Source organism: Gorilla gorilla, chromosome 6 (assembly GCF_029281585.2).
Source record: "Gorilla gorilla gorilla isolate KB3781 chromosome 6, NHGRI_mGorGor1-v2.1_pri, whole genome shotgun sequence".
Lineage (NCBI taxonomy): Eukaryota > Metazoa > Chordata > Mammalia > Primates > Hominidae > Gorilla > Gorilla gorilla.
Genome location: NC_073230.2, coordinates 116,225,027 through 116,240,638, shown reverse-complemented (window position 1 = coordinate 116,240,638; position 15,612 = coordinate 116,225,027). Strand labels below are relative to the sequence as shown.

Genomic DNA, 15,612 nt, shown 5'->3' with positions numbered 1-15,612 from the left:
GCACATGTTACATGTGAAAGAAGAGGGTACAGAAACAGTCAGTTATGCATTTGTTTCATGTTCATCAAATCTGCATTTGTCTCATAGTGGGCAGTAGAATTATTTCTAATATTGTCATTGTACCTATATGTGAAGATAAGCTGTTAATTTACAGGATCAGGGTGAGGGAGGCCACCTGGAGAGAGATGTGGCCTTCCATCTTGCAGCTGTTTGGGAACAAAGGAAAGGCAGTTTTTTTGCATAACTCGATTTCCAAGCTTAACTTTTATCTTTGGCATAGCAAGTTTGGCACAGGAGGTAGGTAGGAACAAAGCTGAAATTTGCTAGGAAATGATGACAGATAGTAAAATAGTAATTATAACAATTCATTGTTGGGTTTATTAACATTAACAGATGTAATATGTATAACAACACCACAAAGATAAAATATTTAGGAATAACTTTAGCAACAGGAGTGCAAATTTATACTCATAAAACTGTAAAATATTGTTCAAAGAAATATCCAAATAAGTAGAAAAGCATCTCATCTTCATGAATTGCAAGACTTGACGTTGTTAAGATGGTAATGCCCCCCAAATTGATATATATCGATTCAGTACAGTAGCTATCACTATCAGAATCTCAGCTGAGTTCTTTGTAGAAAGTAACAAGTGCTTCTAAAATTCATAAGAAATTTCAAGGGACCCAGAATAGTTAAAACAATATTGAAGAAGAAGAAGAAGAAAAAGAATGTAGGAGGGCTCACAAGTCACTACAAAGCAATTTTAATCCCTGTGGTATAGTACTGCCTGGCACAAGGATAGACATAAAACTGAGAGTATAGAAGGAAACCTGTAAATCTATGGTGAGTTGTCTTCAAAAAGTGTAAAGACCATTCTTTCAATCGAGAAAGAATTATCTTTTAGACAAATGGTGCTGGGACAGCTGATAGTGACATGCAGAATAATGAAGTGGTGCCCTTCACATCATATACAAAAATTAACTCAAAATGGACCAAAGATTTAAATATTAGATTAAAAATATAAAACAAGGCTGGGCACAGTGTCTCATGTCTCATGCCTGTAATTCCCAGCACTTTGGGAAGCTGAGGTGAGAAAATCACTTGAGTCCAGGAGTTTGAGTCCAGCCTGGACAAGATAGGGAAACCCCATCTCAATCAATCAATCAATGTAAAAATGAAAAATATAGATACATTTATATATATATATATATATATATATATATATATATATATATATATATATATCTGTTAGAAAACATAGGGGCAAATCTTTATGCATTTGGATTTGGTAAATAATTCTTAGACATGACACCAAAATCACAATCAACAAAAGACAAAATTATATTTAAATGATATTTTGGACTTTCTGAAAATTAGAAACTTTGCTGCTTCGAAGGATTACCATTAGGAATGGGTGAAAATATTTCTGACTCATAGATCTGGCAATTGACTTGTTTCAGAATATATAAAGAACTCTTTTCAATTCCACAATAAAAAGACAAATTACCCAACTAAAAAGTGGACAAGGGATCTGAGCAGACATCTCCAGAAAACATAGATGACCAATAAGCACATGAAAAAGATGATCAGGAAAATACAAATCAGAACCACAATGAGCTACTATGTCACGCCCCCTAGGATGTCTATAAACAAAAAGACAAATAGTAGCAAGTGTTGGCAAGGATGTTGAGAAATTACTATCCTCATATGTTGCTGGTGGAATTCTAAACTGGTACAGGGCCTTGGAAAAGGGTTTGGCAGTTCTTCAAACTTTTTTTCTTGAAACTGGGTCTCGTTCTGTAGCCCAGGCTAGAGCGCAGTGGTGCAATCACAGCTCACTGCATCCTCTAACTCTCCGGCTCAAGCAGTCCTCCGCCTCAGCCTTTGAGTAGCTGGGATTACAGGCGTGCACCACCATGCCTGACTAATTATTTTATTTTTTGTAGCGGCGAGGTTTTACTTTGTTACACAGGCTGGTCTTGAACTCCTGGGCTCAAGGAATCCTCCTGCCTCAGCCTCCCAAAGTGTTGGGATTACAGGCATGAGCCACTGTGTGCTGCCTCTTCAAACTATTAAATAGTTACCATATGACCCAGCAGTTTCGCTCCAGATGTATACCCAAGGGAAATAAAAACATATGTTCACATAGACATTTGTATGCAAATGTTTGTAGCAGCATTATTCCTGATAGCCAAAAGATGGAAACAACCAAATGTCTGTCAACAGACAAATGGGTAAACAAAATGTGCTATATTCATGCAATGAAATATTACAATTAAAATATATACAATATTAGCCATAAAAAATGAAGTACTGTACATGCTGCAACATGGATGAACCTTGAAAACATTATACTAAGTGAAAGAAGACAGTAAAACACACACATACACAGATACGCACAGTATATTATCCCATTCATATGCAAATCCAGAATAGCAAAATCTATAGAAACACAAAGTAGATTATGATCGATTGGGACTGGGGATGGAGTGAGGAAGGTGGAGTGTTGTAGTTAAAGATACAAGATTTCTTTTTGAGGTGATAAAATGTTCTAAAATTGACTATGGTGATGATAGCACAGATCTCTGAATATACAAAATTCATCAAATTGTATACTTTCAGTGATTGAATTCAAGTGGTGGTATGCAATGTAAATTATATATATGAAAGTTGTCAGATTCGACATGGAGTCACTTGTGTCAAAGCCTGGCAAAATAGAGCTGGGGGAGGGTTATGAAGGGAGAGCTGTCACACATGATTTGCCTGATAACAAGAACTATCACAAGAAATTTTTCTCAACTGCAGCTTACTACACAAGTCACACAGGGACAGCTAGCCACTTAAACAAGAACATTTGCCTGACACACTATCTCACAAGCCCAATCCAAACTGCAAGGGCCTAACCATAACACTAAAATTGCAAGTCCTACTTTGCAATTTACTGGCACTCACCAATCAGAACTCACCAGCTCTTATATAAGATGCTGCCAGTGCCAGTAAACTGTCTTTGAAAACAACTTGCATAACCTCCTCTTCCCCCAATAAACTCCAGCCTTTCTTTTGTTTTCCAAACATACCAGAGGCCACCCTGTTCTGTCTGTAGGTCCAAGATAGCAATCCTGCTTCTCATATGTTATTCCCCAATAAAACCTTTTTACTTAGAGATATGTCTTTATATTTTTTTATGCTGACATATCTTTTTCCTTTATTTTTTTAACTGACACATAATATTTATACATATTTATGGAGTACAGAGTGATGCTGTGATACATGTGTAGCGATCAGATCTGTGTAAGAAGAGAATGGGATAAGAGATAGATTAAATTATTCTGGGAATTTTTTATTTTAAAAAAAGGAGTGAGGTTACCTCTTTCATTGAAATAATGAGAAAGTCACAGAGAATAGATGAAGTTGTAAGAGGGGAAAAAAACGAGAGAAGTGCCAAGTTGAGAAAGGTCACGGCCAGTGGTTTTCTCTTAGGGTAAAACCAAGACAAAAGTCATCTATAAAGATTGAAGAGTTGCACAAGTAGAATTTTAGGTTATTACTTTGACCTTCAGGTCTCTTGATTTTAAAGAAGTTTGTATAAATGTCCAGTAGAAATCATTTTTTCTCTGAAGTACTTGGCCAGCTTAGCAGCAGATACAGAGAACATCTCAATAACATTTTCTTAGAACTTTGAAAGGAAGGTGAATTGGAAAAATCAGGGTGCTAATGAGAGCACCTTGAAATGATGGCTATGGAAAAACGATAACTATAGACATGGTGGGCTGATGGAGGCTGGAAGCAAGAAGGGGTCATGCAGCATAAATTACAATAAGGTCAAAGAACAAGTTCTTTAGAGTAAAATATACCACCCTTATAGATATGCAAAGCCCAACATGACGTCCATCTGTTTTCTCTGATATTATCTTGTACTACCCTCCTGTTACTTGATCTGCACCTCTGGCCAACACAGCCAGGTATGGTCTCTCCTCAGGGCCTTTGTACTTGCTGTTCTTTCCTCATGGAAAGCAATTTCCCTGAAAATCTACACAATTAGCTCCCTCTTTTCCTTCAGGGCCCCTCAGTAAGCCTTCCTTTGCCTCATCCTATCTAAAATCGGATGGAAAAGGAAAAAAGACTTAAACATTATTCTCTATCTTCCTTGCTTTATTTTTCTCTTAGCACTTATCATTATCATATTCCATATTTAACTTATTTTAAATTTTTATTTTTGTGTGTATCTCTCCTGTTACTGTGTAAGCTTTAAGAAGACAGGGGATTTTTTTTTTTTTCTTGACAGAGTCTTGCTGTGTCGCCCAGGCTGGAGTGCAGTGGCATGATCTTGGCTCACTGCACCCTTTCCTCCTGGGTTCAAGCAATTCTCATGTCTCAGTCTCCTGAGTAGCTGGGATTACAGGCACATGCCACCATGCCACCAGGTCCAGCCGGGAATTTTTTTTTTAAAGCAAGTTCTCTACTATATTTCTGCACCTAGGAAATACTTGGCAAATATTGTAGTGACTTAATATTTGTGGAATGAAAAGTAGAGATAGAAGGTGGGGCATGTAGACAGTTTCCTTTAAGCTTGAAGATCTTAGAGGTGGAGCAGTTCAAAGTGATGACTCAAATTTGGAAGCCCCCTAGTAAAGCCAAAAAAGGTTATTACAAATGTAGACTTTTAATATAGGACATATTTTAGAAAAGATGTTTGACATTGTAGTTACCAAGGATCTTTAACGGTAGATTTGGAGAACGGGAAAGTGTTAGTTCTTATAATTCAGTGCCAAAATTTCTGCAGAAGTGGGAAGAGGCTTCTGAGGTCAGTAGATGTCATGAGTAAAAATAGTGACATTTAAATAGATGGCTCGGACTTCAGCAGAGGATTGCTTCAGACACGTTTAGATACTAAGTTCTTTCATGCTTCCATCATGGTCTTGGTATCTTCATCTATTACAGAAATTATTATAATTAGCATTTTACCTGCCAATTTCTTCACAAGACTGTAAAGCACTCTTAATCTGTATCTTCCCAGCACTTTACAAAGTGCCTGGTGCATAGTATTCTCAGTAAATATGTGTTGAGTGAAATACTTACTGAATGAGAAAACATTAAGAGATAACTATGGAATTATGATGTTGGAGCCAAGAGCATTCTGATCTCTAGGTCATATCAGTGGACCAGAAGGGTGAGAAAAAGAGAAAGCCAAGTTTCATATACATGAAGGAGCAGGTTAGATGTTTTAAAGGTTAACTTTTTAGATGAAGGAAAATTTGTTGTTTATAAAAGAAAAAAGACAATGCAAAAGCTGGTAGAAGGATTGTAAACAGGGATGATGTGAGAAGACAATTATAGGAGTAAGGAAACATGAAAATAATGGTTATAGACATTTGATAGTAATTGTCGAAAGAAAAGTGTAAGATCAAGTAGTTTGACTGCTAAATGAAAATCAGCATGAATTATTAAAGATATGGGAAGTGCAAGCAGGAAAGAAATGTTTCTCAGGTTACATTTGATGTTGTGAAGAATATTATAAAACAAAGTAGCATAGAACTCCACTTGGGAGTATTTATGTGATTTTAGGACTTCCATAAATACTTTTTATTTTATCTCACTCTTGTTAGTAACACAAAAATGGAAAACGTAAAAACCTAAGTCTGTACACTTCCCTCTCAGACAGTGAGCTTTATTGGGGAGACAGCTGTGGATGGAAAGGGCCAAGCTAATGGAGCAGGTCTCTGCAGGCTGGTCTGTCTTCCATATACTTTGATAACTCTATAGGTATGATTTGCAAGTAAAGGCATACCCCCATTAGCATTAATAGGATTTTACTGTTATTCTTTTAGTTTAAGGAAACAGATAATACAGTAGGTATTGGTGCATATTATTTTGCATTTATAGTGGGGACTTACGTAGAGATTAAAATGTTAATATAGGCTGGGCACGGTTGCTCACACGTGTAATCCCAGCACTTTGTGAGGCCGAAGCGGGTGGATCACTGGAGTCAGGAGTTGGAGACCATCCTGGCCAACATGGCAAAACCCTGTCTCTACTAAAAATACAACAATTAGCTGGGCATGGTGGCGGGCAGCTGTAATCCCAGCTACTTGGGAGGCTGAGGCAGAAGAATCGCTTGAACCCAGGAGGTAGAGGTTGCAGTGAGCCAAGATTGCGCCATTGCACTCCAGCCGGGACAATAGAGTGAGACTACGTCTCAAAAAAAAAAGGTTACTGTGGTCCTGAATGTTTAATTATGAAATATATTGGTAAATATGTACATTGTGAAACAAATTATTTTCTTTTTCTTAATATAGAGTTACATTTTTATGGGAGGTGCATTTTTTAAAAAGGTATTTACAGCCTGATACAATAGCATTTAGCTCTGTGCAATTTAAGTTAGTTTTTAAAAAATTTTGTTTCCACAGTCCAGAAAAGGCTTTGAAAGACTCACTACAACCCTATGAGGCTGCTTATCTATCAAAATCCTTATCTCGACTCTTCGATCCTATCAACTTGGTTTTTCCCCCGGGTGGTCGTAATCCTCCTTCCTCTGATGAACTTGATGGTATTATTAAAACTATAGCAAGGTATGTATTTTTTATATAGTGGCTTGCCATAAGATGACTGCCATATTTGTTAGTGATATATGATAGCAGTACCTTTTTAATTTATTTTCAAATTATTCAAGTAATTAGGCCCACAATTAAATTAAGAATTTTATAGTAAATGAGTGCACACATAGTAAGTGCTTGAGATTCCAATTAATAAAATAATTTAAGTACCTTAAATATAGTCTAAAAACAGTCTATTATAATTATTCTATATCTTGCCAAGGATGCAAAGTAAACCTAGCTCTTTGTATCATAGTAAATTTCTTACGTTACACAAGAAATCAAATATAATAAACGATTTTATAAATTGAGAAACTAAAACATACAGGTTAACTTTTTTTTATCCTAAACTCCAGAAAGTGCTTCATGGCAGAAATAGGAATATAACTTTGATTAGCTTATGTTCGCTATTTTAAGCTTTTTAAGTGAATGTGACAGCTTTTAAGACTAAAAAGGGAAGATATCCTAGCAGAGATGCCACCTGAATGCCTGCAGACGATGTAATTATATACTGTTGGCTTTAGACACTTATTTAAAAGTTATCCAGACCAATTTGCAGTTGAAATTATCTCAGTTTCTGTCATGACTAACAAGTTGTCATAATAGTAGATCTGTACATTTGAGATGGATGTTTTAAGGAATAAAAAATAGTATGAGACTGAGGTCTAAATTCTTATAAAGATTTGAAGATGGTGATTCTGAGGTGTGGAAGAGTAAGACTAAAAAGCCACAGGTGGCCAGGCATGGTGGCTCACGCCTGTAATCCCAGCACTTTGGGAGGCGGAGGTGGGTGGATCACCTGAGATCAGGAGTTCCAGACCATCCTGGTGAGACCCCATCTCTACTAAAAATACAAAAATTAGCTGGGCCTGGTGGTGCACGCTTGTAACGCCAGCTACTCGGGAGGCAGAGGCATCAGAATCGCTTGAATCCGGGAGGCGAAGGCTGCAGTGAGCCCAGATCATGCCACTGCACTCCATCCTGGCTGACAGAGCGAAACCCTGTCTCAAAAAATAAAAATAAAAAGCCACATGTATAATAATATACATAAGCATATCTTTTGCTGCAAACGTACCTACAAATTGTCTAGATTGCCCAGCATCTTGGTCCTAAATCTCTCCACAATTGCCTTGACTTTCCTTATGACTATAGGTCTTAGTAACTTGATCTCTTTGACCTGTTTATGTAAATGTTAAAGAGGAATCTCTCCCATTCCTCTGTGCAACTTGACAATGCTATAATCAAATATAATCTACAACTGGAAGAATCATGCTTATGCTAGTGTTTAATAAAATTTAAAAGTGAACATTAACAAAATTATGTCTCAATACTATATGAAAGTGCATTTTGGTTACACATAGTATGCTCTAGTATTGTGTCAAACTTTCAACTTCTTTAAAAAGAGAATCTGGTAAGATTTACTGTACTAATTCAGGGACAATAATTTTTTTGCTTTCCATCTGTATATGGGTTTCTATATTATTTTTAATTTCTAGTGTTCTTTCCATGGTCTTCGTAAAATACTTTTTTTTTTTTTTTGGCAGTCAGATCAAATGCCCCAATTAATCCAATGTTAAAGTTGAAGCATGACAAAAATATACTTTAAGAATCCGAATTTTAAAAATTTGTAATTATAGTCCTGTTATGCTTTTATATTATTTAAAAAGCTACTCTATTGAAACTAGCATGAATTGGCATAATTTCTACAGAAGCTGAGTATCTTTATATATCATGTGTAATTTATATTTTTAGCCTATGTCCCTTTAAGGTCATCATTTCCATTCAAGAGCTGTCATTTCCTTGCAGATGTCTGTGATATGCAGTGCCTCTGATTGCACTTTATCAGTATTAGCAAGAGTGCTACTTTAAAAATCTGTACACAATTTACTCCTTTAATCACAGACTGAACCCACATATGACATGCTTTTGTTAATGAGAAACTGGTCATTAAGGAAGCCATCTCCAGGTACTTTTTCCGAGTGCTGAATTTAGGGGGTAAAATGAAACAATGCAACCAGTTCTTGGAAGCAGTGAAATCTATAAAAAGAATAACCACATTGCTTATTGGGTTTGAGTTTTTATCTTGCTCTTTACTTTGTTGATGAATGATGTTGCTAATATTTAAAAACTGTTTTTATTTTCTCCAGTGAACTAAATGTTGCTGCTGTTGATACAAACCTCACATTAGCTGTGTCAAAAAATGTGGCAAAGACCATCCAGTTATACAGTGTAAAATCAGAGCAGCTTGTAAGTGGTTTCCTTTATCTGTAAACTTTAATGATTTTATTTAAAATTACTAACTATATAATACTTGACTAATCATAAATATTGAATTGGCTATTTACTTCCATTTTTACTGTAGTGAAAGTTTGTAACTTCCTGATGAACTTAAACCAGAAAAAAAATTTCTGTTAACAAAAAAATGGCCCTCCTACACATTGTCAATACACTTTCATACACTTTCAGAAGACAAGCAAGTTTTATAAGGTTTCCTTTTTTAACGCATGTGCCAATTAATGGGCTAATTATATATTTTTAAATATTTAAATATTTTAGTAATTTACATAAATTATAATTATGCATGATCAATCAAATTTTCCCTTTTGTGTGACCACTAACTCCATATATCATTCATGCATGGTCACCTAGTATGAAATTGACTTGAACTGTTAGAAAACTGTTGGAGGAAGTAAAGTATGTAAAATTTTAGTAGAAAAATGTTTATTTACTTTTTAAAGATTCCAACCCTAGAACCTGGGAATTTAACCCTAAAATTATTCTATTTGAAATAGCTATATGCATGCATTTAAAATAATAAGTACATAATTGAATCATAATCTTAATTCTATACATTAATGTTTGAAAGTTAAGCACACATATTTCACTAGTATATATGTATGCTAATTGAAATCCAAACAAAATGAGACTTCAATATATTTTTTTTACCATTATTGATATACTAATTTTAGACAGTGTGTCAAAATCTGATTGTCTCTACTATCTTTAGAATGTTAGCTAACTACATTTTCAGTTTATCCTCTCTAACCATTCCCGGTTGAAATACCATAATAAACAAAATAATCTACTTTTATCTATATCCAAGTTGTTTCAGTTTGTTCTGTGATAATTTTTAGGGTAAGTTGGTGACATACTGAAGGATTTACATAAAATGATCCTTGGAGGTAACAGTCATGTTACAAGGCTTCCTTCTTTTAGTTCCCATGGATGGCCAGATTTTGTTTGCAAATATGGCACTATTTTCATTCAGTTGATCTTGTAGTCTTGACAAAATCATCTTAGAAGCATCTTTTTAAGAACTTTATTGAAAACTAACCATACAGAGATATGGAAGCTCTTTGTAGGAAATTACTATGAATTTAGATTACTAATTTTTCTCCCAATCTTTGTTTAAATCTTTATTATAATGTTCACTGCTTCAAAAACATGGTTATTGCTATAAATAAAATTCAGTGTTATATCTAGTATAGTGTAATTACTGACAATGCTAAGATCTGAAGATAACACCGTAAGAAAGATCCAGCATGTATATAGAAAATACCTTGCATTGAGAGTAGGGAGGGACAGTGGTAATGGTAATATGTACTTCAGTTAACAATAGTAATGGCAAAAGGCTTAGACGAAATCAAAATATCTGCAAACATTTGACTGAGTTGATACTGTTGATCAAATTGTCAGTGGCTGTAAATTACTTAGGCCTATCTAATGTACCTGCAGTATTGAAGGCTAACAGAAAGTCATTGACATTTTTTGGTTTTTAATTGGATTATATCTTTTTTTATTAAAAGTAGTTTTATTTTTCAACTTTCATTTTAGTGTATAAGGGAAGCTTAAGCATTAAATAAGATTATAAAAAGCATCATATGCCTTATTTTTTAAAATATATTATTGACTAATGTCTTAAATAACAACCTGCTGTTAATGTTTGTTTCTTGGCATTTAATAACACTCTTCTACCCCTCAATGTGCTAAAATTATACCTGTTTTGTTCTTTAATCTTTACAAATATTCCTATTTTTTTAGAATAATTTGACTGAAAACATTTAGAGGAAAATAGCCAAATTGTAAGTCTTTAGTGGAAGAAAGATTTGAAACAGAGTTTTGAATTGGATAACTACTCTGCCTATAAATGGAAATATTGACTTGAGATTTGGTATGAAAACTAAATCAATGAGTAGGAGGTTCTTTTCAAAGATGAAAAATTTAAGCTTCCAGTCCACAAGAGTAAGAAATGACAGAATCTGTTGTTTCCTGACTTTTTAATGATCGCCATTCTGACTGGCATGAGATGGTATCTCATTGTGGTTTTGATCTGCATTTCTCTAATGACCAGTGATGATTAGCTTTTTTTCATATATTTGTTGGCCACATATATGTCTTCTTTTGAGAAGTGTCTGTTCAGACCCTTTGCCCACTTTTTGATGGGGTTGTTTGTTTTTCTCTTGTAAATTTGTTTAAGTTCTTTGTAGGTTCTGGATATTATCCCTTTGTCAGATGGATAGATTGCAAAACTTTTCTCACATTCTGTAGGTTGCCTGTGCACTCCGATGATAGTTTCTTTGGCTATGCAGAAGCTCTTTAGTTTAATTAGATCCCATTTGTCAATTTTGGCTTCTGTTGCCATTGCTTTTGGTGTTTTAGTCATGAAGTCTTTGCCCATGCCTGTGTCCTGAATGGTATTGCCTAGGTTTTCTTCTAGGGTTTTTATGGTTTTAGGTCTTACATTTAAGTCTTTAATCCATCTTAAGTTAATTTTTGTATAAGGGGTAAGGAAGGGGTCTAGTTTCAGTTTTCTGCATATGGCTAGCCAGTTTTCCCAACACCATTTATTAAATAGGGAATCCTTTCCCCATTGCTTGTTTTTGTCAGGTTTGTGAAAGATCAGATGGTTGTAGATGTGTGACGTTATTTCTGCAGCCATAAAAAAAGATGAGTTCATGTCCTTTGCAGGGACATGGATGAAGCTGAAAACCATCATTCTCAGCAAACAAACACAGGAACAGAAAACCAAACACTGCATATTCTCACCCATAAGTGGGAGTTGACCAATGAGAACACGTGGACACAGAGAGGGGAACATCACACACCGGGGCCTGTTGGCGGGTGGGAGGTAGGGGAGGGACAGCGTTAGGAGAAATACCTAATGTAGATGAGAGGTTGATGGGTGCAGCAAACCACCATGGCACGTGTATACCTATGTAACAAATCTGCACGTTCTGCACATGTATCTCAGAACTTAAAGTATAATAAAAAAGAAAAGAACAGAAACAAAGGAAGAAAGGAAGGAAGGGAAGGAAGGAAGGGAAATCAGATCATTAATAGAATGCTCAAGCAGTGAGATAAAGGAAAGCTAGAATTTTAAAGATAAGCATGTTTTGAGAAAGAGTGACTTGCAAATACAACCTGAAATGTACATCGAACAGCTTTTCATAGTCTGAAATGTATTTCCCTAAAGATTGGTTATAGAAGTTTCTTGGCTACTGAAACGTTTTAGTATACTTAATTATAGATTTTATTCATATCAGGAGAAAGGCTTATAAAAGGTTTTTTCAAGCTGATTTTTAATATTCTGGGATATAGTAGATTATAACATTAAATTATATGTAGAGTGCGTTATATACTTATGATAACACATCTGAAATTATTTTTATGATTACGTATTTTTTTCCCTAAGGCTTTTCTGTTACTAATCACCAAAGGTATGTGTTATACAAACCTAAATATCTGTAAGGATAAATCCTTCAGTCCTTCTGAATCCAAAGCGATACCAGAGAATTTATTTTTAAGAGTGAGGTTGGGCCACAAAAATAACTACCATCATTAACCTTTATAGTGAATCAGGAATTGTGCCAAGCCATTTATATATATTATTTCATTTATTTCACAACAATCCTCTGAAATGAAAGTATTACTGTCCACCACTACAAAATGTAGAAATTGAAGCTGAGAACAGTAAATAGCATGAGTAATATAGACTACTAAAATTAGAATGCCTGGGAGCAGGTGTTGGCACTAGCATTCAAATCCAGACCGGACTGTAAAACAAGCTTGTCCAACTCGCCTTATTTTTCACTGTTGTTGTTCTCTTGTGTTTTTTAGGCTTTCAGCAGCCTGAAGCCATGGTTTTTAGTTTCTGTCTCTAGTGCTAAGCAGAAACGTATAATGAGTAAGGGGCTTTACTGGCCTAACCAGAAACAGAAACTAAGAACCCATGACTGTATTCTCTCCCATGTTCACCTCTGCACCAACCTTTAATACTTTATTTCTGATCTGTAGCTTGTACATAAACATAACATCTTTTTTATTTAAGAAAAGTTGCATTGTGTTATACATATTGTTTTGTGAATTGCTCATTCATTTTACAATATATCAAGATCTACATTTACTATGTTAATACGTGCATAATATATTTTATTTATGTGTAGAATAGTTTATTTTACTTCTGTGCTCTTAATGTATAGTTAGATGATTTCGTAGTTTAATTTTGAAATAATAGGGATTTAGCATTGAGGCTTCACATCTGAGTTCTAAGCAATAGGATTTAGTTCCTGCAATATGTGTTTAACTTAGTATGGGTCATGTGAATATCAGCTTTCTAGATGCTCTTTTGTAAAAATGAGATCAAGGTTTTTTAGATTTTCATTTAAAAATTCTTATTTGTCTTGACAGCAATTGTGAGGTTATAATTAATTTACTAAGAATTTTATGTTTCAAATACACACATACCTATAGGTGTAATATCATAATATTTTATGATTAAACTGAACAAATTATTTAATGGTAATATATTGGGGATTTGTTTGTATAGTCTGAAATGTGACCTTTAGAAGAAAAGGTCACTAGACCTTACAGTGGAAAGTTTGGGGTTTTTTGTTTGTTTTTGAGATGGTCTCACTCTGTTGCCCAGCCTGAAGTACAGTGGCATGATCATGGCTCATTGCAACCTCTGCCTCCCAGGCTCAGGGTATCCTCCCGCTTCAGCCTCTGGGCATGCCAGCATGCCTAGCTAATTTTCTTATTTTTTGTAGCGATGGAGGGTCTCGCCACATTACTCAGGCTGGTCTCGAACTCCTGGGTTCAAATGATCCATAGCCTTGGCCTTCTGAAGTACTGGGATTACAGGTGTGAGCCACTGTACCTAGCCACAATGGAAAGTTTGAATTAGTGTTTTTCTTATCCTCTGTGTGTTAAAAGGAAACTAAAATATTAGTACATAAGGGAACTGTTGTGGCACCTTTAAAATTGATAGGCTTATAAACTTTTTTGATATCAACTTTGGAGGCAAATATATTAATAAGTATCCCTTTTAAAAACTGAAGGGTATTTTCCAACAGTAACCATTATTTGATGGTTCCAGGGAATGGCATCTAGAATCTTAGTGTAAATGGCAAATGTTATGAACTGTGAGAAAGGAGATTGGCATTTAATCAGGTTGCAGACCATTTGAAACAATAATAGGAATGACATTTAAGGGGAGGTCTCAACTTCAATGCAGATCAATAGCTCTGTATGAGGTCAATAGTTCTAGACACTAAGGTTTTATTTTAAGGCTTTGTAAATATATACTTCATTCTTTATATAATTTTATAAGTTGGAGACTTGACATTCCTATGATGGAAAAAAACATACATGTGTGATATTTAAATGGTATAGAGACATATGAGCTCAAATATGAGTTCAATTTTTTTTTTTTTAAGTTTTAAAAGTATTGGCCAGGTATGGTGGCTCATGCCTATGATCCCAGCACTTTGGGAGGCTGAGGTGGGCAGATCACCTGAGGTCAGAAGTTCAAGACCAGCCTGACCAAAATGGTGAAACCTCATCTCTACTAAAAGTACAAAAATTAGTCAGGTGTGGTGGCGCGCCAGGAGAATCGCATGAACCCAGGAGGCGGAGGTTGCAGTGAGCTTAGCTTGCACCACTGCACTCAAGCCTGGGCGACAGACCAAGACTCCATCTCAAAATAATTAAATAAATAAAAGTATTATTTAATGGAGATTTTAATGCCATCTACATGGATTATCACCCCATATATTATTATATGGTAATAGCTTATGTTGTTAATATGCAAAAAAATAAAAGATCAAAGGCAATATGAAATCACTTGGAAGAGTTTTTATATTAAGTGCAAACAGATGAAACAAATCAGTAGTGTCTTTTTTACCAAATGCACTTTCTCTGTGATACAAACACACCAATCCCTTTAGGTTACCTAGCTAGCCTCTTGATCCTTTTTTTTTTTTTTTAAGAGATGGGGGTCTCACTGTGTTGGCCAGGTTGGTCTTGAACTCTTGGCCTCAAGCAACCTCCCACCTCGGCCTCCCAAAGTGAGCCACTGCACCTGGCCCTCTTGATCCTTTAGATAGCCTGGCACTTTTTGTTACCTCTCTTCTTACGTTGGACTATTTTAGGATTACTTCATCCTTTCTTCAAGATAGCTTTCTGGCCTGACACACTGGCTATACCTATAATCCTAGCACTTTGAGAGTTCGAGACAGAAGGATTGCTTTGAGCCCAGTAGTCCAAGACTAGCTGGGGCAACATAGTGAGACCCTGTGTCTACAAAAACAGAAGAAAAAAGATAGCTTTCTGACTTGCTTCTCAGACTTGTAAGAGCTTGATTTTCTGGAGGCTGTGGCAAGTCAATACTAGATGAACTGTCAGGACTAAGAGTCAGTAGATGATATTGAAAACAGAGAGCAATGACAAATAATATTTTCAAGAGAAGGTAAAAAATTTGAAATTGTTAGTTAAAGCAGGTCAAAGTCTGTATTAGTTATATGTCGTCATAAGAATGCTGGGTAACCAACAACCGCTGTTGGCATGGGTGACATGCAGTAAGCATTTATTGCTCATGCTTCTCGGATCATATGGGGTGCTAGCTAGGTGTCTTTTCTGAGGTTGGCTGGGTTTACTCACAAGACTGGCTGGCTGCTGTTCTAGGCTGGCCTTAACCATATTAAAACTCTGCTCTATTATACGTAGCTCTAATCCTGCAGC

At 35.5% G+C, this 15,612-nt stretch overlaps 1 protein-coding gene across 1 annotated transcript in view; it reads left to right on the top strand.

Annotated features, from left to right (window-relative positions):
* The window catches only part of COG5 (component of oligomeric golgi complex 5), a 372,787-nt gene that overhangs the window by 284,105 nt on the left and 73,070 nt on the right, over positions 1-15,612 (top strand). Inside the window, exons 13-14 of the mRNA XM_019030869.3 lie at positions 6,409-6,570; positions 8,742-8,841. Of these exons, the coding sequence (XP_018886414.1) occupies positions 6,409-6,570; positions 8,742-8,841 (262 nt within the window). The remainder of the gene's footprint in view (positions 1-6,408; positions 6,571-8,741; positions 8,842-15,612) is intronic.